The sequence below is a fragment of the Phyllobates terribilis genome, unplaced genomic scaffold (genome assembly GCF_046119375.1).
Source record: "Phyllobates terribilis strain yellow unplaced genomic scaffold, ASM4611937v1 Scaffold_7__3_contigs__length_470593459, whole genome shotgun sequence".
NCBI classification, from domain to species: Eukaryota; Metazoa; Chordata; class Amphibia; order Anura; family Dendrobatidae; genus Phyllobates; species Phyllobates terribilis.
Genome location: NW_027362767.1, coordinates 81,303,566 through 81,330,635, shown reverse-complemented (window position 1 = coordinate 81,330,635; position 27,070 = coordinate 81,303,566). Strand labels below are relative to the sequence as shown.

General features: G+C 43.0%; 1 protein-coding gene across 2 annotated transcripts in view; it reads left to right on the top strand.

The window, feature by feature from the left end:
- RGS6 (regulator of G protein signaling 6) overlaps window positions 1-27,070 on the top strand; it is a 515,154-nt gene that overhangs the window by 64,574 nt on the left and 423,510 nt on the right. For both annotated transcript variants that reach the window (XM_073638881.1, XM_073638882.1), the window contains exon 2: window positions 22,070-22,171. In XM_073638881.1, coding sequence (XP_073494982.1) covers window positions 22,091-22,171 — 81 coding nt within the window. In that variant the 5' untranslated portion in view covers window positions 22,070-22,090. The remainder of the gene's footprint in view (window positions 1-22,069; window positions 22,172-27,070) is intronic.

Sequence of the window (27,070 nt, the reverse complement as noted above, 5' to 3'; positions counted from 1 at the left end):
GCCATTATGCCATAGAGCTTTTGTATTACATTTGCCACATTGATTGAAATGTCGTTGAAACTGTACACAGTGTAAATTATAGATCTTGGATGAGTATAGTGTAGTGTATTCCCACTTGTACTTCACTGATTACTGTAAAAGAGTTCTGCTGCCTTTTCAATAGATGACAAATTATAGACACTTTCCTCTGCCAGAAAGATCTTCAGCACATTCAAAAACAATGCTCCAAGCCTACAAGAGATAAAGGTATAAAAAGATTTAACACCTTTGACACATTCACACATATGAGAATTCATACAGCTACAGCAATTATCTGTTAGTCTGGCAGCCGACCAGTGTCAGATAGTGATGCAGAAAAGGCTACTATCTGAGAGAAGTGGAATCCCCTGCCAAAAGATGGAACTTATATAAAGGGGCCTTTCAAAAAGCAGAATGGGTTCCTCTTCACTACTTACTGGCAAAACGCCTGGGAACCAGTTGTTTCTCACCCCAGCTGACTATCCAGCATAAGTGCTATTTGAGTAATGAAACAGAATGAATGAACATCTGAGGCACGGCAGACATAATGGATGCTTGTCTTATTACTGCACTTCCAGACCCTATTACTCTACTTTGATTTACTTTTGTGGTATCAGCAAAACTTGGAGAATTGGCATGTAGCTTACAATAAGTGTTATGCAGTATTTAAGTTCACTATATTTTATTTTTATATTCCTTTTATTAAAGGTTATTTTCTCTGCTAAATTTATTTTTACAAATTTCAAAATGGATAGTAAGAAATTTCTAAAGAAATAATGTTTTTCACTGCCAGTCATTTTTGCTACATTTTTTTTTGTCTACTCCGCTTCAGCCCTAAGTTAAAGTGGTTGTACAGTTTACAAAATCTATTGTCGTAAATCCCTTTCTCCTATATTTTCTTTTTTTCTCTATCTGTTCTTTCTCTTTTTTTCTTTCTTTTTCTTTTTCCATCTTTCTCTGTTCTTTCATTCTTTATCTTTCTCTGTTCTTTCATTCTTTCTCTTTTTTTTCTTTCTTTACTTTTTTTTCTCTTTCATTCTTTGTTTTTTCTCTTTTTTTAATTTTTGTATTCTTTTTTTGTTCATTTTCTTTTTCTTTCTCTACTTTTTCATTCTTTCTCTTTTTTTCTTTCTCTTTCTTTTTTCTTTACTTTTTTATCTTTTTCTCTTTCCTTCTTTCTCGTTCTTCATTTATTTCTGTTTTTCTTTCTCTCTGTTGCTTTTCTGTATCTATCTCTCTTCTCACATTTTAGCTGAAAGATCTGGTTTGGCACGGTGTTGACAGCAGAAAAAGTTAAAGGTTACCTGTCATGTTTAAAATAGCATCTGATCTGTAGGCAGATTGTTATTGAGTAGGAGGCGCTGAACAGATTGGTATACATTTTTTTGTGTGAAATATTTCAGTAATCCTTGTACTTTATTCATTGAATTCCCTTTTTATTTATATGCATACGAGTCCAGTGGGCGGTCCTATTCAATGAGTTACAATCTTCCTTGTATGACTCTAGAAATAGCTGTCAATCAATGAGTAGGACCGCCCACTGGACTCCTAAACATACAAATTCACAGAATGTCAATGAATATAATACAAGTTACACTGAATATTTGACTAAAAACTTTTATATCATTCTGCTCAGCTCCTCCTGTATTCCATGCTGTCTACAGATCAGACTGTATGTATGTGACAGGTGCCTTTTAAACTATTCTAGACATAGTTAACAGAAACCCTAAAAAAAATTGTTGATGTACTGTACATTTAGTAAGTGAACAAGAATAGTAATATATGTACATGTCCATAGGACATGATATTATTCTATCAGGTTTGCAACACTAATACTTTTATTTATTCATTTATGCATTGTATATTTGTAGGTATTTATGTCGTGTTAAGCGATTATTACAACACTCAGCACAAATAACATCCAGTAGCACTGATAATTTGTTCACAGTCACACTGTTATGCGTGGAAGAACTCGCTTAATTCTTTGCACTATCAGTCTCATGCCAGAACCTTACTCCTGAACAGTTTTCGGGTCGGGCTCCTTGAAGAACTGCCAACCAGTTAATCCTTTTCTCTTTGAGGCAGCTAACAGTTATAAAACCCATTCCACCAGGGTTTCTACAAATCTTTGATTTCACAATGACTTTGATCATGACTGACCTAAAATTGAAAGTCTGCTTCAAAGAAGCTGTGGGAAGGAAGCCCAACAATGGAAAATTAGTGAGAATCATAGAGGAGATTGAAAATGTTTCCAGAAATAAGTGTTCTGCCACCACGACTTCTGATGAAATACCAGTGTTTGTCAGATTTTTATTTGCTTGTTTTGTTTGGCTAATTTTGAACATACTATTAATTTATCTCTCATTATTGAGTTAACTGTTTTTTTGTTTTTTTTTTCAAACCAGAAACATACATATAATATAAGGGCTAATAATGGGCATGCACATAAGATAGCTGTTGGCTGGTTTAGTGACTGACAGCTATAGGTTCTCTTACATGTTTGATTATTTGATCATAGTGATTATGCAAAACTTCTGGGAATGTATAGGTATAAATATGATCTAATAAAAAAAAAGTAATGCTTTTGTGTTATACTATATGAGCAAAAGTATTGTTTCCTACATATTTTACCTACAGGAGTTTTAAAGGGGTTGTCCGGTCCAAACCGACTCTGTGCACTGCGTGGATGCGCCGGTTTCAGACCTGGGATTGGAGGGTATATATGAGTTATACAGTGGGCACGCTCTCGCTCTCCATATACTTGCTTAGAGTCGAGGCGGCGCCCCGACTAGTGATGCAGCCGGCCAGTGGGAGTGGCCAACCAGAGGGCGCGGCCTCTCTCCATACAAGTGTATGAAGAGCAAGGCCACGCCCACTGCCCGGGAGTATGTATAACTCATACATTCCCTCCGTTCCCAGGTCTGAAACCAGAGTGACTGCAAACTTATCGGTTTGGACTGAAGAACCCCTTTAATGACCTCCCATTCTACATCCGTAGGCATTAATTTTGAGTTGGTCCCCCATTTTTTGGTACCACAAGGCTTTCTACAAGATTTTGGTGTGTGTCTGTGGGGTTTTTCCACATTCATCCAGAAGTAGGATGAGAGGGTAGGCTGATGTAGGACAGGCTCACGATCTCTGTTCAAGTTCACCCTAAGGGTTAGTCTATGGGGCCATGCACATGTCCAATTTTTTTCCTCTGACCGCGCTTGCCAGAGGAAGAAATCGCAGCATGCATGATTTGTATCCGTAAATCGGATTACACTCTGATCATAGGATGATCAAACTGATTTGCATAATCGGACCAATTTTCTGGATGAGAGAAAATACAGTGGTGGGACCCTGGCCTTAAGGCTGAGTTCACACGATGCGTTTTTCATACGTTTCCGCGGCGTTTTTGCAGTTGCGTAAATGCCGCGGAAACGCATGAAAAACGCATGGTAGAAGGGCAGCAATGTTCCCCAATTGAAATCCGCATGTGCTGTGCCCATGATGCGGATTTTTCCGCGGCAGGTCCTTCAGTCTTCCTGCCGGTAGCCGGGACCGAGCGAAGCAGGACACCGGGGGCCATCAGAGGGTAAAGTATATATTTATTTTTTGACATTCACACACTATATAAATCCATGCCGGTTGCATGGATTTATATAGTGTGAAGTTGACAAGCACTTTCCAAGTGATGCTAAAATCGCTTGGAAAGCGCTTGTCAACCTGCATGCGGAAATGAAAGTGAAGAACGCTTCATTTCCGCATGTCCCTGGCAGGAAACCGCATGTACAATCCGCATGCGTTTTTTCCTGCCAGGGAGATGCAGAAATGCTCAGGAAAAAATCCTGAGCATTTCTGCATCGTGTGCACATACCCTAAAGAGAATCTGTCACCACTTTGGAGTTATCAGACCTCTACTATGGCCATACAGGTATGTATAGATTTACTTTTCTATACCCTGTATGGCCATAGTAGAGGTCTGATAACTCCAAAGTGGTGACAGATTCACTTTAAGGTGTTCAATAGGGTTGAGGTCAGGGCCCTGTACAAGGCTAGTCAAGTTCTTCCACACTAAACTCGCACAACCATGTCTTTATGTATTTTGCTTTGTGCACTGTGCCACAGTTGTCTTGATAAAGTGTTTATATTGGCAATAATGACAACAATAATGTGCAACAGCAAAAACCTTCCAACACGTTTCGGGCTTAGAGTAGCCTTTGTTCATAGCTGAAAAGCAACTCCCCATAGCATTATCCATCCTCCACCAAACTTTACAATTTTCACAATGCAGTCAGGAAGGTAACATTCTCCTGGCATTTGATAAACCCAGACTGGTCCATCAGACTGCCAGATGGAAAGCGTTATTTGTAAATCCACAGAACTGCTCCCATGCTTTACCTCAGTCCATTCAATTCTTGGCATTGCGCTTGGTGATGTAAGGTTTGCATGCAGCTGCTTGTCCATGGAAACACATGCCATAAAGCTCACAAATTTTGTGCTGGTGTTAATGTTAAAGCGAGTAAAATAAATACATTTTAGGAGAGATAAATTTCACAAACTGACGATGCAATGGTGGCATCCTATTGTAGAACCACACTTGAATTTAGTGAGTTCTTTAGAATGACCCGTCCTTTCACAAATGTTTATAATTGCAAGCTTCATGGCTAGGTGCTTCATTTTATACACTGTGGCAATTGGAATGATTGAAAAATACGTAAAAGGGGTTGGTCACTACTCAGACTACCCTTTCTCAATCACTAAGTTCCCCCTTATAAAATAATAGCTATTTTCACCTCTTGTGCTGGCGCCATTCCAGCGGTGTTGGCACTGGCTCTCCTGGGGCTTGCGTGACGTTATGTCACACGAGCCCTGTAGCCAGTCAGCGTCCGCTTCATTCTTTCCTCCTATGGACAAATTAGACATCTAGAGGAAGTCTCTGCTTTCTCACTTCCACACATGTGCCCTTGAAGAGCTAGTGTCGACACCGCTGGAGCAGCGACTGCACTGGAGGCGAGTATAGCTGTTATTATTTTACTTTGGGGGAAGACCGTGATTGAGAAGGGGTTGTCTGAGTAGTCGACCAACAACCGCTTTAACAAAAGTGATCAAAGTGTGCTGTATGAGAATTAATACTAGTACTTCCTTAGACCAGATTCATGATGGACAATTTGGGGCTTTTTAGGAGATAAGACAAAAGAGAAGAGTCCTTTTAAAGTGTGTTCAAATGCGGAAGATTTGTTGTAAAAATGTTTGTAACTGAGAATCCGTTCCATTTATCTGAAGAGTTTTTTTGACAGCAATTAGAATATGTGCAGACCACTTGGGATGGGCGGACTGGTGGAAGTTCGGGTTCTGGTACCTGACCCGAACTTTTCAGAAAGTTTGGTTCAGGTACCAGAACATTACCCGAACTTCCACCAGAACTCCATTGAAAATAATGGAGACCCGAACTTGTAAAAGAAAAAAAAAATCTCTCTCTGTCTCTCTCCTTCTCTCTCCTTGTATAGTAACATCTTCAGAGAAAACACCCTAAGGCTATGTGCACATGGTGTGTGTTTTACTAGTTTTACAAATCCGTGTGAATTTGGCCCCAAAAACGCATTGCAAACCTTATCCCAGCATTTTCTATGGGATTTTGGAAGATCTGTGCACATGATCAGGGATTTTCCTGACAGGATTTCATGTGTGGAAAAAGAAGCAGCATGTTCATTATTTGTTCGAATTTGCCTGCATTTTTCATATACAATGCATTTGAAAAAACGCATGACAAATCCGCAGGCAAAAACTCACATAAAACACAAAAAAAGCGCGGAATTTCCACAACGTTTCTAATGCCAAGAGGTGCAGAACCTTGCAGAAATGCTGCAGAAATTTCTGCAAACAATTCCTGATCGTGCGCACATAACCTAAGAAAGGTCAGGTTACTTATTTTAACCTCTTGGTATCTTTAGAAACGTGAAGCGTTTAAAAGACACTTAAATAACATGTGAATAGCAAATCGTTCTTACGTAGAAATGCATATGTTCATTCTTTTGAGTGTTTCTTCGGTCTTTTTTCAGGCGGATTTTGCAGCAGACTCGCCTGAAAAAAACATTGTGTGTACATACCCTTATGCTCTGTGCCCACGATGCGTTTTTTAAGCTTTTCCGCAGCGGCAAAAATGCATGGTAGAAGGCCTGCCATGTTCCCCAATGATAGTCCGCATGTGCTGTGCACATGCTGCGGAAATTTCCGCTGCGGACTATCATTGCGGAAAAAAACGCACCACTACCAATTATTTTGCGGAAGTGCTGCGTTTTCGCCGCCATTGACTTGCATTAGGCCGCATGGATTACACATCACTGTATATGTAGATGCGCATTCCATGCGTTCTAATGTGCGGATGGTACCTGGGTGTGGAGGACAGGAGACTCTCCTCCGGACCCGGGTACCATAGAAAACTGTGAAAAAAAGAATAAAATAAAAAATAAAGATTATATTTACCTTCTGGCGGCCCCCACTCTCCTTGTCTGTGCTTGCCGGCAGTTCGCAATGGACTGAAGGACCTGCGCTGACGTCATAATCATGTGACAGGTCACGCGACGCTGACGTCGGCAGGTCCTTCAGTGTACCGCTGCCGGCAGCCAGGACGGAGGGAATCAGGACTGTGGGGGCCATCGGAAGGTAAGTATACATTATTTTTTTATTTTTTTACATTCTCTCGGGTCACACTATATAAATCCATGCTGGTTGCATGGATTTATATAGTGTGACCAAGTTGACAAGCACTTTCCAAGTGATGCTAAAATCGCTTGGAAAGCGCTTGATAACCCGCATGCGGAAATGCATGTGAAGAACGCTTCACATCCGCATGTCCCTGGCAGGAAAACACATGTACAATCCGCATGCGTTTTTTTCTGCCAAGGAGATGCAGAAACGCTCAGGAAAAAATCCTGAGCATTTCTGCATCGTGGGCACATAGCCTTATTGAGATTTCTGCAACAAATTTGCCTCATGTGAATAAAACCTCAGGGTATGCGCACACATCTCATATCCACTGCAGGTTGTTTTTTTTAGCAAAAAGTATTGTGCAACTGTTGTGGGTTTGTCATATAAAGGGTGAACTTCTCAGCATACTGCCTTGTGTGCATTTGGCCTTAAACAGCATAAAGTGTAACAGTTTTACACTGTTAAATCTCTCTAAAATAAAAGAACACCCCCAGCTCTAGGAATAAGTCAGTGGGACAATTGCTGTGAGAAGATTTTTATAACACAAAACCATAGCATTTCAGAGCGCACTTCTGCGATCAATAGAAGAGTAATTTTCCTGACTTTACGAGCTATTTGACCTCATCATCAAAAAAAAAAACTTCCATTAAATAATTTTTGTTGACTTGGAAATGTTGAATTTCTATTTTTGCTTTAATGCATCAATAACCAGTGTGTTACCATTAGCCTAAATGGTTCTAGAAAACCCATACAGGAAGGGCAGTAAGAATAAATGAGTAACAATGCAAAAATGTAATGACATCTAATCACTGAAAGCTTTGTCCAAAAAATAAAAAGCTATAAATGTCTAAAAATAAAATAAAATCAATGCTAAATACCAATTCATAACAATGTATGACAAGCTGGTGGTTTCTGCCCTGATATACAGTACAGACCAAAAGTTTGGACACACCTTCTCATTTAAAGATTTTTCTGTATTTTCATAATTATGAAAATTGTACATTCACACTGAAGGCATCAAAACTATGAATTAACACATGTGGAATTATATACTTAACAAAAAAGTGTGGAACAACTGAAAATATGTCTTATATTCTAGGTTCTTCAAAGTAGCCACCTTTTGCTTTGATGACTGCTTTGCACACTCTTGGCATTCTCTTGATGAGCTTCAAGAGGTAGTCACCGGAAATGGTCTTCCAACAATCTTGAAGGAGTTCCCAGAGATGCTTAGCACTTGTTGGCCCTTTTGCCTTCACTCTGCGGTCCAGCTCACAACAAACTATCTCGATTGGGTTCAGGTCTGGTGACTGTGGAGGCCAGGTCATCTGGCGTATCACCCAATCACTCTCCTTCTTGGTCAAATAGCCCTTACACAGCCTGGAGGTGTGTTTGGGGTCATTGTCCTGTTGAAAAATAAATGATGGTCCAATTAAACGCAAACTGGATGGAATAGCATGCCGCTGCAAGATACTGTGGCAGCCATGCTGGTTCAGTATACCTTCAATTTTGAATAAATCCCCAACAGCGTCACCAGCAAAGCACCCCCACACCATCACACCTCCTCCTCCATGCTTCACGGTGGGAACCAGGCATGTAGGGTCCATCCGTTCACCTTTTCTGCGTCGCACAAAGACACGGTGGTTGGAACCAAAGATCTCAAATTTGGACTCATCAGACCAAAGCACAGATTTCCACTGGTCTAATGTCCATTCCTTGTGTTCTTTAGCCCAAACAAGTCTCTTCTGCTTGTTGCCTGTCCTTAGCAGTGGTTTCCTAGCAGCTATTTTACCATGAAGGCCGGCTGCACAAAGTCTCCTCTTAACAGTTGTTGAAGAGATGTGTCTGCTGCTAGAACTCTGTGTGGCATTGACCTGGTCTCTAATCTGAGCTGCAGTTAACCTGCGATTTCTGAGGCTGGTGACTCGGATAAACTTATCATCAGAAGCAGAGGTGACTCTTGGTCTTCCTTTCCTGGGGCGGTCCTCATGTGAGCCAGTTTCTTTGTAGCGCTTGATGGTTTTTGCAACTGCACTTGGGGACACTTTCAAAGTTTGCCCAATTTTTCGGACTGACTGACCTTCATTTCTTAAAGTAATGATGGCCACTCGTTTTTCTTTACTTAGCTGCTTTTTTCTTGCTATAAAACAAATTCTAACAGTCTATTCAGTAGGACTATCAGCTGTGTATACACCTGACTTCTGCACAACACAACTGATGGTCCCAACCACATTTATAAGGCAAGAAATCCCACTTATTAAACCTGACAGGGCACACCTGTGAAGAGAAACCCATTTCCGATGACTACAACTTGAAGCTCAAGAGAATGCCAAGAGGGTGCAAAGCAGTCATTAAAGCAAAAGGTGGCTACTTTGAAGAGCCTAGAATATAAGACATATTTTCAGTTGTTTCACACTTTTTTGTTAAGTATATAATTCCACATGTGTTAATTCATAGTTTTGATGCCTTCAGTGTGAATGTACAATTTTCAAAGTCATAAAAATACAGAAAAATCTTTAAATGAGAAGGAGTGTCCAAACTTTTCGTCTGTACTGTAATCTGGTGGAAACATTGAAGCTGCAAAGGAAGAGAACCAGATTCAACATAGACTTTGTGGATAACGCTGATCTTAATTTTTTTCAGACTGACACAGCTAAAACTGTCTGTCTTAGGGCGCAGCTAGACGGCTGTATAACACGGACAACGTTCGCAGCATAATGCTCGGACTGGCTGTCGGTTCTCCTGACCCAAGTGTGACAGCATGTATTTCTATGCAGTGTTATACGGATCGCCTGACTGTGCCCTTGAAGGAAATCTCGCAGAAGGTTTTCGCTATGTAATCTGAGAGCAGCACGATGTAGGGGAGAAAAACTGATTCCAGCAATGTGTCACTTACTGCGCTGCTTGGTGCAGTTTTGATAGAATCCATGTTTTCTCTGCTTTATATGTAACAGTGGTCAGAATGCTGAGCTGTGTATAACCCCGCCCACACCCCTGTTTGGCAGCATGCTTAGAGTGTACACAGGAAGTAGCCAATCAGTGGTGGGGGCGAGGTCACACTGATTAGCTGGACTGCCTGGCACAGGACACCTAGTATTTTAGTGATAATCCCCTGATGATAAAACACTGATTGTATTAAAACTACAGCACACAGCCTAATAAGTGACACATTGCTGAAATCAGGCTCTCTTGCCCTATATTATGCTGCTCTCGGATAAAATAACAAAAACCTGCTGACAGATTCCCTTTAAAGCTAGTTCTGGCAAGTTTTTATTTTAGTCCATGTGCTGTCCATGTGAGAAATGGGCCACACACAGACAACATACGGATAAATTGTAGCAAATATGCTAGTGCACATGATTATTTTCCCACATGGACTGATGGTTCATGAGAAAAAGTTGCAGCATGCGCTAATTTGGTCCCTTTTACAGATTAGAATAGTACGTGCAATATGAGTACCGTATGCGGAGCCGATCCTATTCACATTTTGCAGATGTTTCTTGCCCAGTTTTTTATATGACCATTTGAATCCGGCCTTTGGTTTGGATCACATCACATTTTCAGCATAAGTTTAACATAAATGCTAGGATGCACTATTATAAATTGCACGTGCAATAAAAAAGTGCTGGTTACACCAAAATAGCATACAGCAGGTGATAAATTTAGACTGCCTGTTCTGTGTTAAAAAGGTTCAATACTTGTTTAAGTGTCAATAGGAACAGCATTTCACATAGCCCAGAATATGTGTCAGACCACACTTTAAGTGGTAACTTCAGTCCATAGATTCACACCACTTATACTGTAGATTACAGCAATGTAATGTACCCTTCATTAAGAATTCATGGAGTTGAAGAGAGATGAAATCAATGTTTCAGCGTTTGGGGTGTTCTTACCCAATGTGTAAAGCAAGTGACTCGCCCCCTGGGCCGTGGGGCACTCGAAACCGGGCTTCAGGGCAATGCTGGGAGTAGTAGTGGCGACCCGATCCCGTGGCTCAGGGTGGTCAGACCAGTGGTAGTCTATGATGTGTTTTTAGGTAATGTCCGACTACGCCACCCGTGGATTGCGGTCAGGGAGGACCGCCGCTGCAAGGCAGACCGCTGAGGCTGGTGTTGGGGATGCAGCAGGGAATAGTACAACTCCCCACGGGAGGAGTGTAGCCTCAGGGCAGTGTGATAGGATGCTGGGGGTGATGGTGCAGGCGCAGCAGTAATCACACAGAGTCCAATAATGCAGTCCAGGGTCTTTTACTGATCTTATCAAAGACCCAACAGGAGTACAGGTTAGGAATGGACCTGGGTGTCTGAGGGCATTCAGGCGAGCTCCGTTGGTCAGGGTGAGTGGGTAGGCCTACCGTTCTCTTTCTGCCCTTGCTAACTATCTCCCCCTTTAGTGGTATGATAGCCCACGTCCCTGAGCTTGCCGTGTACTACGCCTGTATGGCTTGCGACTCGGGCATTAGGTACCTGTAGCTTCTCCGTGCTGTACCGGTCCCTCTGTGTGGCGGAACCTCCAGGCTTCTTGGCCAAGGGACCTGAAATCCCTTGCGGGTTGATGATCTGCTGCAGGACTTGCAACCCTGACAGCCTCGGACCCCAGTGTCCGGTATGTAGTTTCTCTCTGCCAGGACCGGCTCTCGTCGCCTCTGTCCCTGGCTTTCTGCTCCTACTTTGCCTCCTGGACTCCTCAGCTGCGGCTGACCTGTCCCTCTGCTTCTGGGAACCCTTCTGGATACTTCAGAAGTGGGTCCTGGTCTCCCTAACCCTGCCCTCAGTACCAGTTTTTATAGGGGCAGCCTGCTCCCCCTACTGACCTGGGACAGGAGATGCTGCATGCAAATGGTCCATGACCAGAGAACCTCCCTCCTGCTCTCAGACACAGCCTTACAAGTTTGTGGCATCCAGGCCTGGGGTGACACACAAGCAAGACAGACCGCAGCATTGGGTTCAACATTGGGGAAAAACACCCCGAACCTTGGAACATTGATTTCCTCTCTTTGCCTGACAAAGGATACCTTACCCTAGATCTACTGTAACTTACTGTACTAGCGGTGTGAGGCTGTGGATTGAATTAACCATTTAAAGGGAATCCATCAGCAGGTTTTTGCTATGTAATCTGAGACCCTGATTCCAGTGATGTCATTTACTAGGCTGTGTTTTGCTGTTTCAATAAAATAAGTGATTTATCAGCAGGAGATTATCACTAGGCATGAGCGAACATTTCAATGTTTGGTTCAGGAAAGTTTGCCGAACAAATTGATATTCAACTAATTTATACGCCGAATGTTTGCCGAACATTTACGAATCCCATAGAAGTCAATGGGGGGACCAAAAAAAAATGCATATACAACACCTAGAAACTGGACCAAAAGCTGCCAAAACACATCAAATTAGATGTAGACACCAGGGAAGTGCCATCAATTGACCCAGAGTACATGTACTATAATTATTATTACTGTGACAGCGACATTTATTCAGTTGCGCTCTACATGTCAAAAGGGGTCACTGACTGGTACAACAGGAGCGAGGACCCTGCCTGCGAGGGCGCACTGTCATGGACGTGGTTTGTGGAACCACTGTGCCACAGAGCCCGGAGAGCCTGGAGGGGCGTGACTAAGCGAGCACCAGACTGTTCACTAGAGCCTTTGATGGTGAGGTTAGACTTGGCTCCCGATGAACGCCAGGTGCCACTCCGGGACAGACCAACGGACGCGCAGCAGCTGGACCCAGTAGGAGAGACTAGATGGTGCAGCAGGCAGAGTCTGTATCAGGAGTGCAGCAGGCAGAGTCTGTATCAGGAGTGCAGCAGGCAGAGTCTGTATCAGGAGTGCAGCAGGCAGAGTCTGTATCAGGAGTGCAGCAGGCAGAGTCTGTATCAGGAGTGCAGCAGGCAGAGTCTGTATCAGGAGTGCAGCAGGCAGAGTCTGTATCAGGAGTGCAGCAAGGACTGGTACGCAACCTTACACAACTTAGACTGCAGAACAGGAAGGTTCCACTACAGCCAACCCAATAGATGGAGACTCAATCAGGATTTCCCACATTTAAAAAAATTAGTGGCAGACGGCAGCAAAGTGGCATCAATTTCACTAATGTACAAATAGTGTAAATAAGACCCACACCTCTTCCAGTACAGCCAACTCAGGAGATGGAGACCCAAAATTAGGGCCTAAAACCTGCAGCAGCAGCAGCAAGACCAGGCACAGAAGCCATATAACAGACTGCAATTTCAAAAGATCAATGCAGCACACTCAAAACGACAACATCGCCTACTCTGTACAGTCTGCAGTTGGGGTGCAAAAGTCCTTGGAGATCCATAACTTGTTCATCTTGATGAAATTTAGGCCGTCTACACTTTCAGGGGACAGCCGGGTGTGCTTATCCGTCAAGACACTACCCGCAGCGCTGAAGACCCGTTCAGAGAGAACGCTGGCTGCCGGACATGATAAAACCTCCAAGGCGTGATAGACGAGCTGAGTCCATTCATCCATTTTTGAAGACCAAAAAGTAAAAGGGTCCAAACCCTCCCTGATGGTATTGATATTGAACTCTAGATACTCCTGCACCATCCTCTCCAGTCGTTCACCACATGTCAGACTTGTACTCTGTTGTGCTGGTGCATGAACTGGTGCAAAAAACGTGTAAAAGGACTCTCAGAAATTGCTTCTGCCACTTACTCTGCTTCTAATGTTTTGGCGTTGACGAACTGACGTGCCAGAGGTTGAAAGACTACAGCTACGATGCACACTGTGTGCCTCACTGTTATCTTGGGGAAAACCTCTATTAAGGTTGCTTAAAAGCTTGTTTCGATACTCTAACATAAGCGGGTCCCTTTCCAGGACGGGAAGCATCTGGCAAAATTGACTCTTATAACGTGGATCTAACAGAGTGGCAACCCAGTAGTCATCATTATTTTGAATCCTAAGTATACGGGGATCATGTTGCAAATAGTGTTGAGCGAGTATGTTCTGTTCAGAGTATGCTCGGGCCGAGCTCCGAGTATTTATAGCTGCTCGGTGATATGTTTGAATCGCTCCCGTGTGCATGATTTGCAACTGTTTGACAGCTTTATTACATGTGAGGAATGTGTAAGAAATAGACATTCCTCACATGTATTAAAACTGTCAAACAGTCGCAAATCTTGCACACGGGAGCGATTCAAACATATCACCGAGCAGCTGTAAATACTCAGAGCTTGGCCCGAGCATACTCGGCGAAAGGGTTAACAGAACATACGCTCAACACTAGTTGCAAATAGTGCATCAAGAAGGCACTCTCATGGCTCTTCCAGGAGGTCCAAAGCCAGGCTGTATTGTGGGCTGTGTATCATTGATGCTTGTTTCCTCCATCCCCTCCTGCCAACCACGTTCAAACGAGAGGGAATGATTATCCTCTTCATCCTCTGACAGCTGCTCGCCCATCACCGCTTTCTCCTCCATTAGTTCCTCGGCTCTTGCACCTTCACTAACAGTTTGCCTGGTATCACCAAACCCCCTCGATCGCTGTAATCCACCGTCACTTGGCATCCGCCTGTGTGACGACAGTCTGGAAATTTGAGACATTGGTATCCCTTCCGAATCCCCCTCTTCTTCTGGGGCCACCACCTCCTGCCGCAGGTTATTCGAAGTTTGCTCCAGCATGTATATGACCGGAATAGTGATGCTGATGACGGCATAGTCAGCGCTAACCAGTTTAGTAGCCATTTCAACACCGTGCAGAAGGGTGCAGAGGTCCTTAATCTGTTCCCACTCCACAAACGTCATATGCCCCAAGTCCGTACTGCGTTTCCCCAAGCTATACGTCATGACATACTGCGTCAGAGCTCGTTGCTGCTGGCACAGTCGCTGCAACATGTGCAGAGTGGAATTTCACCGTGTCGGCACATCGCAGATCAACCTGTTAACTGGCACGGACAAAGACCTCGATGCAAGTCGATGACATGAGGGGTGCGAACGGCGGAAGTGAGCACACAGCTTCCGTACTTTTTTGAAGCAGCTCATCCAGACCAGGATAGTGGCGGAGAAATCGCTGTACCACCAGGTTGAGGACATGAGCCATGCAAGGTACGTGTGTGAGCTTGCCTCGGCCTAGGGCCGCTAACCGGTTCGCACCTTTATCGCACACGGCCTTCCCTGGCTCTAGGTTCAGCGGAGACAGCCATTGCTCAAACTGAGCCTGGAGAGCTGCCCACAACTCTTCACCTGTATGACTGCGATCTCCAAGGCATATTAATTTAAAGACCGCCTGATTACGTTGAGCCCTGACTGCGCAGTTTTGAGGTGGTGTGTATTCGCTCCGCACCCTTGGAATGCGTGTCTCGTTAAGGCAGAGGTTGAGTGCGGAGGTGGAGGCCCTGGAGGAGGTGGAGGACGCATAAGCAGCCGAGGAAGTGGGAAATACGGAGGTTGCTTCTGCAAGCCTTGGGGATTCCAAGACTTGTGGAGCAGCCCCTTCCCCACCTGCCCCAAAGCCACCAGAGTCACCCAGTACCCAGTCAGCGAGATGTAACGCCCTTGGTCATGCTTACTCGTCTAGGTGTCTGTGGTGAAATGCACCCTGGCTCATGTAGATTTAGACAAGGAGCGGGTGATGTCTGCTGCTTTTTATTGCAAAGTTTGCAGATAACATGAGTTTGCTCATCCTTTGCAGTGACAAAAAAGGCCCATACTAGGCAACCCTTGCTGTCCCTGCGAGCTGCAGACCTCTGACCGCTGCTGGCCACAGCCACTGTTGTGGCTAAGGATGCAGTGCTCCTCGTGCTTACATCACTCCGTGTCTGCGCCGTTGGGTGAAATGTTACCTCCTCGTCTTCCTCCTCCAGCTCCTCAGATGAGCTACTCGGCTGCGTGATTCTGGGTTGACACCAAGTAGGATGTTCAACCTCGTCATCATCCAATGTGTTATCCCATTCCTCGCCCTCAGAGTGACCCCTCTCCTCTTGTTGCCCTGACAGCACAGTACAGTCCGCATGAGCCTCAGGTATCTGAGTCTCATCTGGATCACCTCCCTCCCCTCCGGTTAACGTCTGGTGACGAGGGTCAGGAACCTGCTCGGACCCTACTTCGTCCTGCCCCGAATCCAAGCTTAAAAAATTTTGGGCATTGGTGCAGATGCTTTCCTCCCCTTGACTCTGTGACTGTTTGGATTACACTTCTGATGCCCTGGTGTAGAATGGGTGAAGAGTTCTACAGACTCGCCCATGTGTGGTTCGCTACAGTCAGTTGGGCAGTTGGCCAGTTGTGATGCGGGGGGGAAGCATGGGTAATTGGGGTGCCACCTCTGTGGACTGTACTGTGTGTGATGTTGAGGTGGAGGAAGAAGAGGAGTGGGCACTGGAAGCAGTACTTGCCATCCACTGGATCACCTGCTCTTTCTAGGCCTTATCAACAAGGCGTATTGCTGTGCGGCTGCCAAAGGAAGGGAGTGCAGTAGGCCGTCCACTAACATAAGTTGTTAGTTGTCTTTGGATAGGACCTGTTTGTGTTGGTTCACTAGTGCTTTTACTAACATTACCACATACCCCACGTACACCTTGAACACCAAGGCTATTCCCCCTTCCACTACGCCCTCTCTTTTTCCCACTCATGTTGGTCAGATACAGTGGTAGGAGCTCGCAATTAACTAAAGAAAAATGTTTTTTTCCTGTGCAATAGCTCAGCACACACCTGAATTTCAGCGACACTAAATGACAAAGTAAGATATTGCCTGCCATATAACGTTACTAACAGACAAAAGAAATTTGTTAGTGTGCACGAGGCCGATAAAACCTACGAGATATTCTCCAAACAATTTCAAACTGAGATGTCCCCTGCTGTATTACTTTAGGAACAGAAGACATTTTTTTTTTGAATGTGGATGAGGCCAGTATGACATAGAATATATGCTCCAAAATATTTCAAACGCAAATCTAGCCAGCTGTATTACTTTACTCAGAGCAAAAAATATTTTTGGGTTACTCTGCATAAGCTCTGCGTCAGTCTGACTTTGACCGCCACTGACGTAGTAGCTGGCTTATAGCACTGTATGACTTTTGGTACAGGAAAAAATATTTTTTGTACTGGGCCTAGTAAGAGAAGTTTTTTTTTTTTTTTTTACTGTGACAGCAGGACAAGTTCAATGCCACTAAAATAGGATCTGCCTTTTAGCAGACTGGATCAACTTTGCCACAGTAAAAAACCTTTGGTGGACTCTGCCTGCCAACCAAAAATATATATAGGTATAGGAAAAAATATTTGTTGGACTGGGCGTAGAAAGAGAAAAAAATTATTTTTTTACTCTGAAACCACCTGAAGTTCAACTCCACTAATATAGTACCTGACACTAAAAAAAGCTTTAGTGCACACCGCTTTCAATATCACAATAGCAACAGAAAAAAAACAAAACAGATTTTGTGCTCTGCAATAAGAAGCTCTGCAGACTGTGCAGAGCACAATTTCAACCCCACTAAATGAAAAGGTGCACTGCGCTTGCTTGATCACATTAGCAAGTGCAAAAAAAGATTCAAGGTATACTGAGACATGGAGCGCTATACCAGCGGTGCACAGCACTATTGTATGGCATGGGCCCTCTGTTTCTGTCAAAATCACAGTACTTGCACAAGAACACCATAAATGTGCTGTACCAGCGGTTGCAGAGGTACACAGGCCAGGAATTATCTACACCAGGGTTCCCCAACTCCAGTCCTCAAGGCCCACCAACAGGTCATGTTTTCAGGATTTCCTTAGTATTGCACAGGTGATAATTCCATCACCTGCACAGGCAATAATTCCATCACCTGTGCAATACTAAGGAGATCCTGAAAACCTGACCTGTTGGTGGGACTTGAGGACTGGAGTTAGTGTAGATCAGTGTTCCCCATCTGACTACCACACAAGCGCCCATCTATCTAGCTAATATCTCTCATTACACAGGAGAACACTGAGCTGCGTCTGTCTCCAGCAGTGCCATGGCTATAATGGCGCTGAGGGAACATGGCCCCTTTTTATATTGAGAGGACATGTGATTTCTGCAGCCAATTGCAGAAGCCCTTATGTCTGGACAGTGTAAATGCTTCCTGCACTATGATTGGCTGGCCGCGCTTTCCTCAGTTAAAGTTACCGCCCACAGGAAAAACAAAACAGTGTGCCGCTGATCTGACCTGCTCTAAGCTCTCCACAGCCCCCACACTCACCTGGCACATGTCACCGCTCATCATACACTTGAACTATGCTAACAAAACTGATCAAAACGCTGTGGTTGCCCTTTATTCTCGGTCTCGCGCAAATTCGTTGAACTTTTCCAATTTTAAGAAAATTTGCCCACTTTTGCGATCATGAATCCGAATGTGCCATATTTGTGCCGAATTTGAAATTTTCAAACATTCGCCGAACAAATTCGATCAACACTAATTATCATTACAGGACTAGGTGTCTCGTGCCTCCTGGTCCAACTCTGCCCCCACCACTGATTAGCAGCTTTCTGTCACTATACATTGTATAGTGGTGTCGGCGTGGTTATATACTGCTCAGCATTCCAAGCTCTGCTAGATCTGTAGCAGACAAAACTCCAATTGTATCATAAATTCTGCACTGAGTAAACTAATTGACACGTTACTGGAATGAGGGTCTCTGTCCCTACATCATGCTGATGTCAGGTTACATAGCAAAACCCTGCTGACAGATTCCTGTTAATAAAAGTGTTTTGGTAGGAAATTCTGGGATACGTGGAATGCTGTTTCCATTTACCTTTACTATAAGGCTGTGTTCACACGATGCGTATTTCATGCGTTTCCGCGGCGTTTTTGCAGTTGCGTAAACGCCGCGGAAACGCATGAAAAACGCATGGTAGAAGGGCAGCAATGTTCCCCAATGGAAATCCGCATGTGCTGTGCCCATGATGCGGATTTTTCCGCAGCGTTAACGCTGCGGTCAAAAATCCGCAGCATGTCAATTAATTTTGCGGAAACGCGGCGATTTCGCCGCCATTGACTTGCATTAGAACGCGCCAATTCCGCAAGACAGCATTTGTACTTGCGTAATTGGTGCGTTCTAATGTGCGGATGGTACCCGGGTGTGGAGGAGAGGAGAGTCTCATCCACACCCAGGTACCATTAAAAAAGCTGTAAAAAGAAGAATAAAATAAAAAATAAATGTATTCTTACCTTCTGTCGGCCCGCGCAGCGCTCCTGCTTGGTTCCCGGCACTTGCAGTGAGTTGTAGGACCTGCGGTGACGTCAGAGTCATGTGACGGGTCACGTGACGCTGACGTCGGCAGGTCTTTCAATTCAAAGTTGCCGGCAGCCGGGAGAACGGAGTGTAAAGCAGGACAGCGCGGGCCATCGGAGGTAAGTATATACACTCTCTCGGGTCACACTGTATAAATCCATGCTGTTTGCATGGATTTATATAGTGTGACCTAGTTATCAAGCACTTTCCAGGTGATGCTAACATCGCCTGGAAAGCGCTTGTCAATCTGCATGCGGAAACGCATGTGAATCTGCATGTGGATCCGCATGTATTCTGCAGGAAAAACGCATGCACAATCTGCATGCGTTTTTTCTGCCAGGGAGATGCAGAAATGATGCAGAAATTTTCTGCTTCATTTCTGCATCGTGTGCACATACCCTAATAAGTGTTGATAACCTGAGAGTAAAATTATACATCCCTAGGAACTCCAGAAATTCCAGGAATAACTATTTTATCCCAGTATACAGAGAGCTGAGAATTGTTTCTTACTAACAAGGTTTCTGTTTCAAAGTTGCTTTATTTTTATTTGACTGTTTAGATTTTTTTAAGAAAAGTTACAATCTCTTTAAAGAGAACCTGTCAGCAGGCTTTTGCTTTGTAGACTACAGACAGGGCCATATTCGTACTCTAATACTGATTAAAATGATACCTGTGGTGAAGAAATCCATTTTCTGATTCTTGTGTAATGAGTGTTGAAAGTTTTGCTATAATCATGTCTTCGTGCATCGGGGCGGGACTATGGACAGTCTCTTTTCTTGTTGCTCTGGCCCCTCCCTCTACCTCCTGTTTGAATGACCTGTCACTGATCCATCAGTGATCTGTCTTCTATTTTAAATATCGCGCCTGCGCAGTACTTTATTTTGTCTACAAAAAAACATTAGGTCTCCCACAAAATGGTGGCGGCGCATGCGCGGTCACATCATAAGTGTATACGAATTCTCAATCTGTGCATGTGCCGCCCACCGTGCCCAGAAGACCAGCGCAATGTTTACGGTCTCCTCTTCAGCGCGGTCTCCTGTTCTGCGCGCTCCAGCACTGGGGGTCCTCTAGGCAGCAGCGCATGCGCAGATTGAGAATTATTATGGACTTTTACATGCGACCCTGCATGCGCTGCCGCTGGCGCCGTTTTGTAGGAGACCCAATGCTATTTGGAGACAAAATAAAGTACTGTGCAGTCGCGATATTTAAAATAGAAGGCCGGTCACTGATGGATCAGTGACTGGTCATTCAAATACGAGGCAGTTGGATTGGCCATAGCAACAAGAAAAGAGACTGTCCATAGTCCCGCCCTGATGCACAAAGACATGATTATAGCAAAACTTTAAACACTCATTACACAAAAATCACAAAGCAGATTTCTTCATCGTAGGTGTGAAGAACTGCACCTCGCAGCCCTGCCTGATGTCACTAATATGTCAGAGGGTCACTTGGTACGGTCTCCACACATTCACCAACGTGACATTTCGTAACCTCTGGGGATACTTAATGTCAGCTTGGCACAGTTTTACACAGACACCCCTTGTCCAAACAGGTACGGGGAGTGAGAGAGGGTGGCCCACGCAACTGACAGCGTGACACAACACTCGCTCACAACCCTGACAGGCTGAGAGACCCCCCTTCACTAGCTCCAGTGAAACAGAGCCTTGCCAGCCTGGTAGGACTGCCACCATTTTCTCGTTAGATATAAACCCTATCCGTTAACGGGATTATATCGGGCCAGAAACCTGCCCAAGTAGCATGTGACGTTAAACCGAGAACACGGATTCGTGGATCGAGATAAATGAGCAGACCAAGGTTAGATTGGATATTTAATCGCCTTAATGGCACATTAGACAAAACACTATATACACAATGGATATATATATATATACAATGGTAAGATATGGAAATACAGGTTGTAGTACAATAAGTATGAGCAGCTGATACAAAAGTCAGTTACCAGTTAGGTGTTAAGCTTTGGTGCTTCACAACCACATGGGAGGTGCTGAGTGCCAGTTGTTTCTGGTTTCTTCGAATACGACGGTGTGACCTCCCTTTAGAAGAGACCGCCGGGCCACAGCTTCGCATGAGCAATTAACACCTTGGTCAGTCAATCCCTTTCCCGCCGCTTGGGTCTGGGAGCTGTAACTCCAAAACCTATGATGGATCATAACTTCTCAATGGAAGGTCATAGGGAGGTGGTTTTCACACCATCGGATCCGGCTGGGCCCCTGTTACACTTGGTGACCAAACACGGCTTTGCTACCTGGCTTCTACTAGATGTTCAACGTATCTCCCAACCCCAGGGTGCTAGAACGGGTCGAGGCCCAGGCAGACATTCGTCCTGTTCTTGCTATCTTGGAAATTTACCTGGTATATGACGAAGACTTAAAATAACTCCATAACTCCTTATGAAATTACGTCTCCCGTCTGTCTGGGGGGAGTTTCTTTGAAGCAGTTAAGCAGCTTGGGCTCCCAGCAAGGGTTCGTCCTGCCAGAAAAGCCTTGGTCCCAGCTAGGCTGCTAGGGGTGTGAGTTTTTCCACTTTGTAGCTGGACCACCTACTGAGCCAGGTGTCTTGTCTCAGCTTCACATTTTGAAAGAGTTCAATAATCTCAGACCAGATATGATACAATCGATTGGCATGAAATTATGTTCCCCATATTCTTCACAGCAGGTATAATTTTAAATCCGTATTACAGCAGTAATATGGCCCTGTCTGTAGTTTACATAGCAAAATCCTGCAGACAGGTTCTCTTTAAATTCAATAAACTAACATAGAAACCAAACTATTGTACATCCTCAATTGCTTCAGTTCATGCAAGGTCATAGACACATTACTGCACCTTATTGTATTTTCCAGTTCTTAATAAATTATTAGGTTATTAATGGCAAGTGATGATAGGTTAATAAAAATTGAGCACAAAAATAATAACACCAATAAGTCAGTTCTGTTCATTTGCATACATCGTCATCTCTGCACATGCTTCTGGCAGTAAATGAATCCGTGTATGTGATGGGGCTGACAACTTGAAAGTTTAGCATCTAGTTACAGACAGATCTGCTTATGTTGTTTTTTTTCCTTAATAAAACACAGAATCATCAATCTACTCTATTTAATTTACCAAGAAGATTCACTGTATGCTCTGTTTTTTATTTCAGTGTCTGTAAAAAATCCCAATCATGGCTCAGTCTTCTGATGCAAGTGTCGTCGGAGTTACAGACCCTGAGGACAACACTCCTAACATGATTGTCTACAGAAAAGTAAGACTTTTTCTTTTCTTTATTGAGGTGGTTTGAAAACGTCATCAAAATAAAAGACATTAACAAATACACCTTGCATCTACTGCACATCATCTCCACGATGATACAATACAATCTCGGTGTTCCTGTGATTGGCAGTACACAAAAAATAGTCTAACAATTATTGATTATTGTGCTTCATATTTTATGCAATATTTATGTTTCAAAATATTTGGTAAACCTTTCACAAATTGATGCACTTAGTCGCAGATTATAAATTTGTCAGGTTTCTGTATATCGGATTATTATACTGTATTTAGTATAAATGGTGGCTAATCTCAAAATTTAAGATACCAGAACAAACTGTGAGCTGAGGTTGAGCCGGAAAGGAATGAGGTTTCACTTCTGAAATATGAAGAATTCTGACGACCGCTCTGAATATTGCAAGATGTTACCCAGGATCAGTGTAAAATAAGTAAATGTAAGATGTAAGGAAATTATAAGATCAGTAACCTGACATTAGATAGTCTGCCATTCACATTCAAAGTGTCATAGCATTTATGAACTCTTAGTTCCTGATGTCTTCCTGACCTGCAATGATAATGGAGGGGGCTGTCACTGAGACTACAGAGAGCGTTATTCCTGACATGAGCCCAAGCTTCAAAGCTGGGCAGATGGTCCTTTGTAGCCAAACTTGACATCTCCCATTTACTATAGGGAGGGGGTTTTGGAGAGCACACGGTATTTAATATGCAGTGTACTCGCCTCCTCATTAGACCAAGATCCTGTTACAGACCTCCGATAAAACAATATAGGCCGTCCTGGAAACTTGAGTCCAGAACGAGGCATATAAAGAACATCTTTAAATGGAAATGTTTAGGTATTTGTTATTTCTCCTTTTTTATTTTATAACTACTTACCTGAGTTTTTCTTTTTTTCCATGCCTTTTCTTGTAAGCACTGCATGTTTTATATTAAAACTGATAAGTTTGGTCCTTGTGTGCTCTAAAGAATCCATAGCCTTTTCGGAGAGTGTGTGGCCTTTCACTGTAAGATGGAAGTGTATATTCTGGGGATTTTTTTGGAAGTGTGGACTGTGCTGTGTTGTGATTTATGCTCACTTTGCAGCCTATAACAGAGGTTGAGTGAGAGGAGATGAATTTATCTTTGCAGTCACAACCCACGTCATGTGCAGACGAGTGTGTACATGACACAAGCCATTTACAAAATTAATAAACTTTTATTTACAATACCTTTTTGTATGCAAATCATAACATGGCATTCAAAGATGAATATATGCAAAGTCTAATTCAAGGCAAAGACTGAAAATTTAGTTTATGCAAATCTTCATGCCCTTGTGATTTCATTTACCTCGATGCCCATTCTGGAAATGTACCACTGGCCTTTACTTAAAGGGATTGCCCACTTCCAACAATCGTTACTTCTTAAATGGGTTCCTGGACAGTAAGCTAATCACAGGATGTCAACTTGCTGAATCCCCCAGCTATTATTCTCTGGAGAAATCAAAGGAAAAATTAAGCATCATCCAGTGCCCATTCAAATCACCGTTTTGTCTGTGTAAGGCCTCATTCACACACCAGTATTTTTTTTTATCAATATTTGTATGCCAAAAGCAGAAGAGTCTCCAATATTCAGAACAGGTGTCAATCTTTCAATTATAGTTTTTCTCTGTAAATTCCACTCTTGGCTTTGGTATTCAAACACTGATGCAAAATCCTGAAAAAATACTGATGTTTGAATGAGGCCTAATACAGGACTGGACAGGTCCTCCTCCTTAAGAATGAGAGGAAATAATAATAATAAATTTGGTTTTCTAAACTGGACAAGCATGCCCGATCTCAAACCACTTGGAAGTTAGATACAGCTGCATTGCATGATGACGGAGCCTAAACCCAAAGTTTTGGTGTAGCTTAACCTTAAATGAATTGTGTCCTGTAGTGATGAGCGCAAGTGCTTGTTACGTGAGTTTGCCTGGGGTGCTCGGGTATGCACAGAGTATCGCGGGTGCTCGAGTGACATGTTCGAGCCCCTGCGGCTGCATGTTTAGTGGCTGTTACACAGCCACAAAACATGCAGGGATTACCTGTGTATGTCAGGCAATCCCTGCATATTTTGTGGCTGTGTAACAGCCACGGAACATGCGGCCTCAGGGACTCGAACTTGTCACTCGATCACCCGCGATACTTGGTGCATACTCGAGCACCCTCTGCAAACTCGAGTAACGAGCATTTGCGCTCATCACTAATGCCCTCCTATTTCCAACTTTTAAAAAATTGTGAGAATATTCATACGTAGACTTTGTTCTGGCTCAACATTCTTGTGTGCCATTTTTATGGCACAAGGCTGCACTAAAATTTTGTGACTTTTGGAGTTCTCACTGCATTGTTGGCTAACAGAAAAGGACATAAATACAAAAAATATCACAAAAAGGAAAGCAGCCATACCAACACCAGGTCAAATTAACAATGCACTAGCAGGATGCAGCTGACCCCCATAATAAAGGGGGTTCTAACGGCATTTTCGCCCAGTTCAGAAATAGTGGCAACTACCGCTCATCAAATTCTTGACAAGCATCTGCGTTTGCTGCTCTATAAACTTTACACCAGCAGTGACTAGAGTAGGATTTGTGGCAAGGTGAACACAAAGGTTCATGCCACTCGTTCGACTCTCCTGATTCTTGAAGAGGCATATACCACACCATGAATCCGGAGCGTCTGACTCCGGCATGCCTCTTCATCAAGACCGGCATGAACAGCATCGGTCTTGATGAATCGGGCCAAATGGGCCTGTGGGGTAAGACCACAGCAACAGTAGGACGTGAATATGTGTTTTAACATTTTTACGACTTCTTATAGGATTTTTGGTTAGACAAAAAGGTGTATGGAACCTCGTAAATTATAACGTGGCCAGTTTTTCATTAAAGGGGTTTTCCCACCAACAAAAGTTAATATTAATCAATAGATCTTGGAATAATAATAAGTTCCACAATTGGATGTGTTTAAATAAAATGATCAGACCATGTTCCTGTAAAGTCAGACACAGCCATTACACAGTACACAGCAGGGGCACATTTATAAGATTATCTCAGCACAGGAACATTTTATTTAAACACATCCAATTGTGGAGCTTATTATTCTTGCAAGATCTATTGATTAAAATTAACTTTTGTTCTTCGGTAAACCCCTTTAAATTATTACTACTGTGGACTGACTGGAAATTGTGATGTTTCATCCCTTTATTACCAAGAAGTTCTTGATTTTCAGAAGCTTTCTGCTACCAAATCAAAGAGTTAGGGTGCGTCATAAATCTTTAAATTTCCTGTAGTCGTGACAGTTTACACAGCCATATCAGAAAACACCAGAGACATTTTAAATGTCAACATGTAACGCAATGCCCTATTTTCTCTTCAGTGAGGTCCTCACTTTTGTAGTACATGTTCTCACTGCTACTTTATGGTATTTTATGATCTAAATTAACACTTTCAGGCCTTTTTACTCTTGTTGATTTTTTTTGTATGTTTTATTACTGTTAATATTATTATATTCTTTTACAGAACTCTGGGAAAGTAATGTATAATGTTTTTTTGTTATTATTGATATTGCCATTTATTTTTGGACCTATTGACACTGTATAGGTATGGTTTAATCTGTCAATATCCCTATGCAATAAATACAATTTCTGAGGGGTTTTCAGAGGAACCTTTCACAGTTGTTAGATCAGGTACAGTAGTTGGAGGTTATTGTTCATCACCATGGGGCAAAGGAAAAATTTATGCTGATCGAACTCTCCATTCCAGTGCTCTTTATTCTGTTTTATTTAGTAGTTCTTTATACTCTGCCACTAAAGAAAAAATGGAAAATGACCGTACTTGGCGCCTACTGAAATCAATAGATGACATTTAATTTACAAGTTGTATATTGAAAGTTCATAGAGGGAAAAGCCAAAGTTTACCTTGAGCCAGCCTCAAGCAGGTATCCTATTTAAGGCACACATTGAGTATATTGAGATTTTTCTGCTACAAAAACCAGAGTGTTGGCAGGAAAAATGCTGCATAAAATATGCAGATATGCAAATCATTTTTAAAATATGCGTTCTCAAATGTTTTTTTTACTTACGTTTTCTTTCTTATTCATTTCAATGGGTGAAAAACACTGTAAAATCACTGAAGGAATCGACATGCTGCAGATTTGAAAAAAAACAAACACTTTGATGGTTCAAATTCGCAAGGAAAAATTAAGCAGCATATGCATAAGATTTAAAAAATCTCATTCAGTTTGCTGGTACTGGAAAATACTGCGTTTTTTCCGTGGTAAAAAACATGCGGGGGAAAAAAACGCAATGTGAGCAAGCCCTAAATTGTAACTCCAGTTTTCTCAAGCATTGTACTTAATGAGGTGGTCCGAAACTAGCATTTATTTTAATCCTAAAAGTACAATACAGATCAAAATTTTGGACACGCCTTCTCATTTAAAGATTTTTCTGTATCTTCATGACTATGAAAATTGTACATTCACACTGAAGGCATCAAAACTATGAATTAACACATGTGGAATTATATACTTAACAAAAAAGTGTGAAGCAACTGAAAATATGTCTTATATTCTAGGTTCTTCAAAGTATCCACCTTTTGCTTTGAGGACTGCTTTGCACACTCTTGGCATTCTCTTGATGAGCTTCAAGAGGTAGTCACCGGAAATGGTCTTCCAACAATCTTGAAGGCGTTCCCAGAGATGCTTACCACTTGTTGGCCCTTTTGCCTTCACTCTGCGGTCCAGCTCACCCCAAACCATCTCGATTGGGTTCAGGTCTGGGGACTGTATAGGCCAGGTCATCTGGTGTAGCACCCCATCAATCTCCTTCTTGGTCAAATAGCCCTTACACAGCCTGGAGGTGTGTTTGG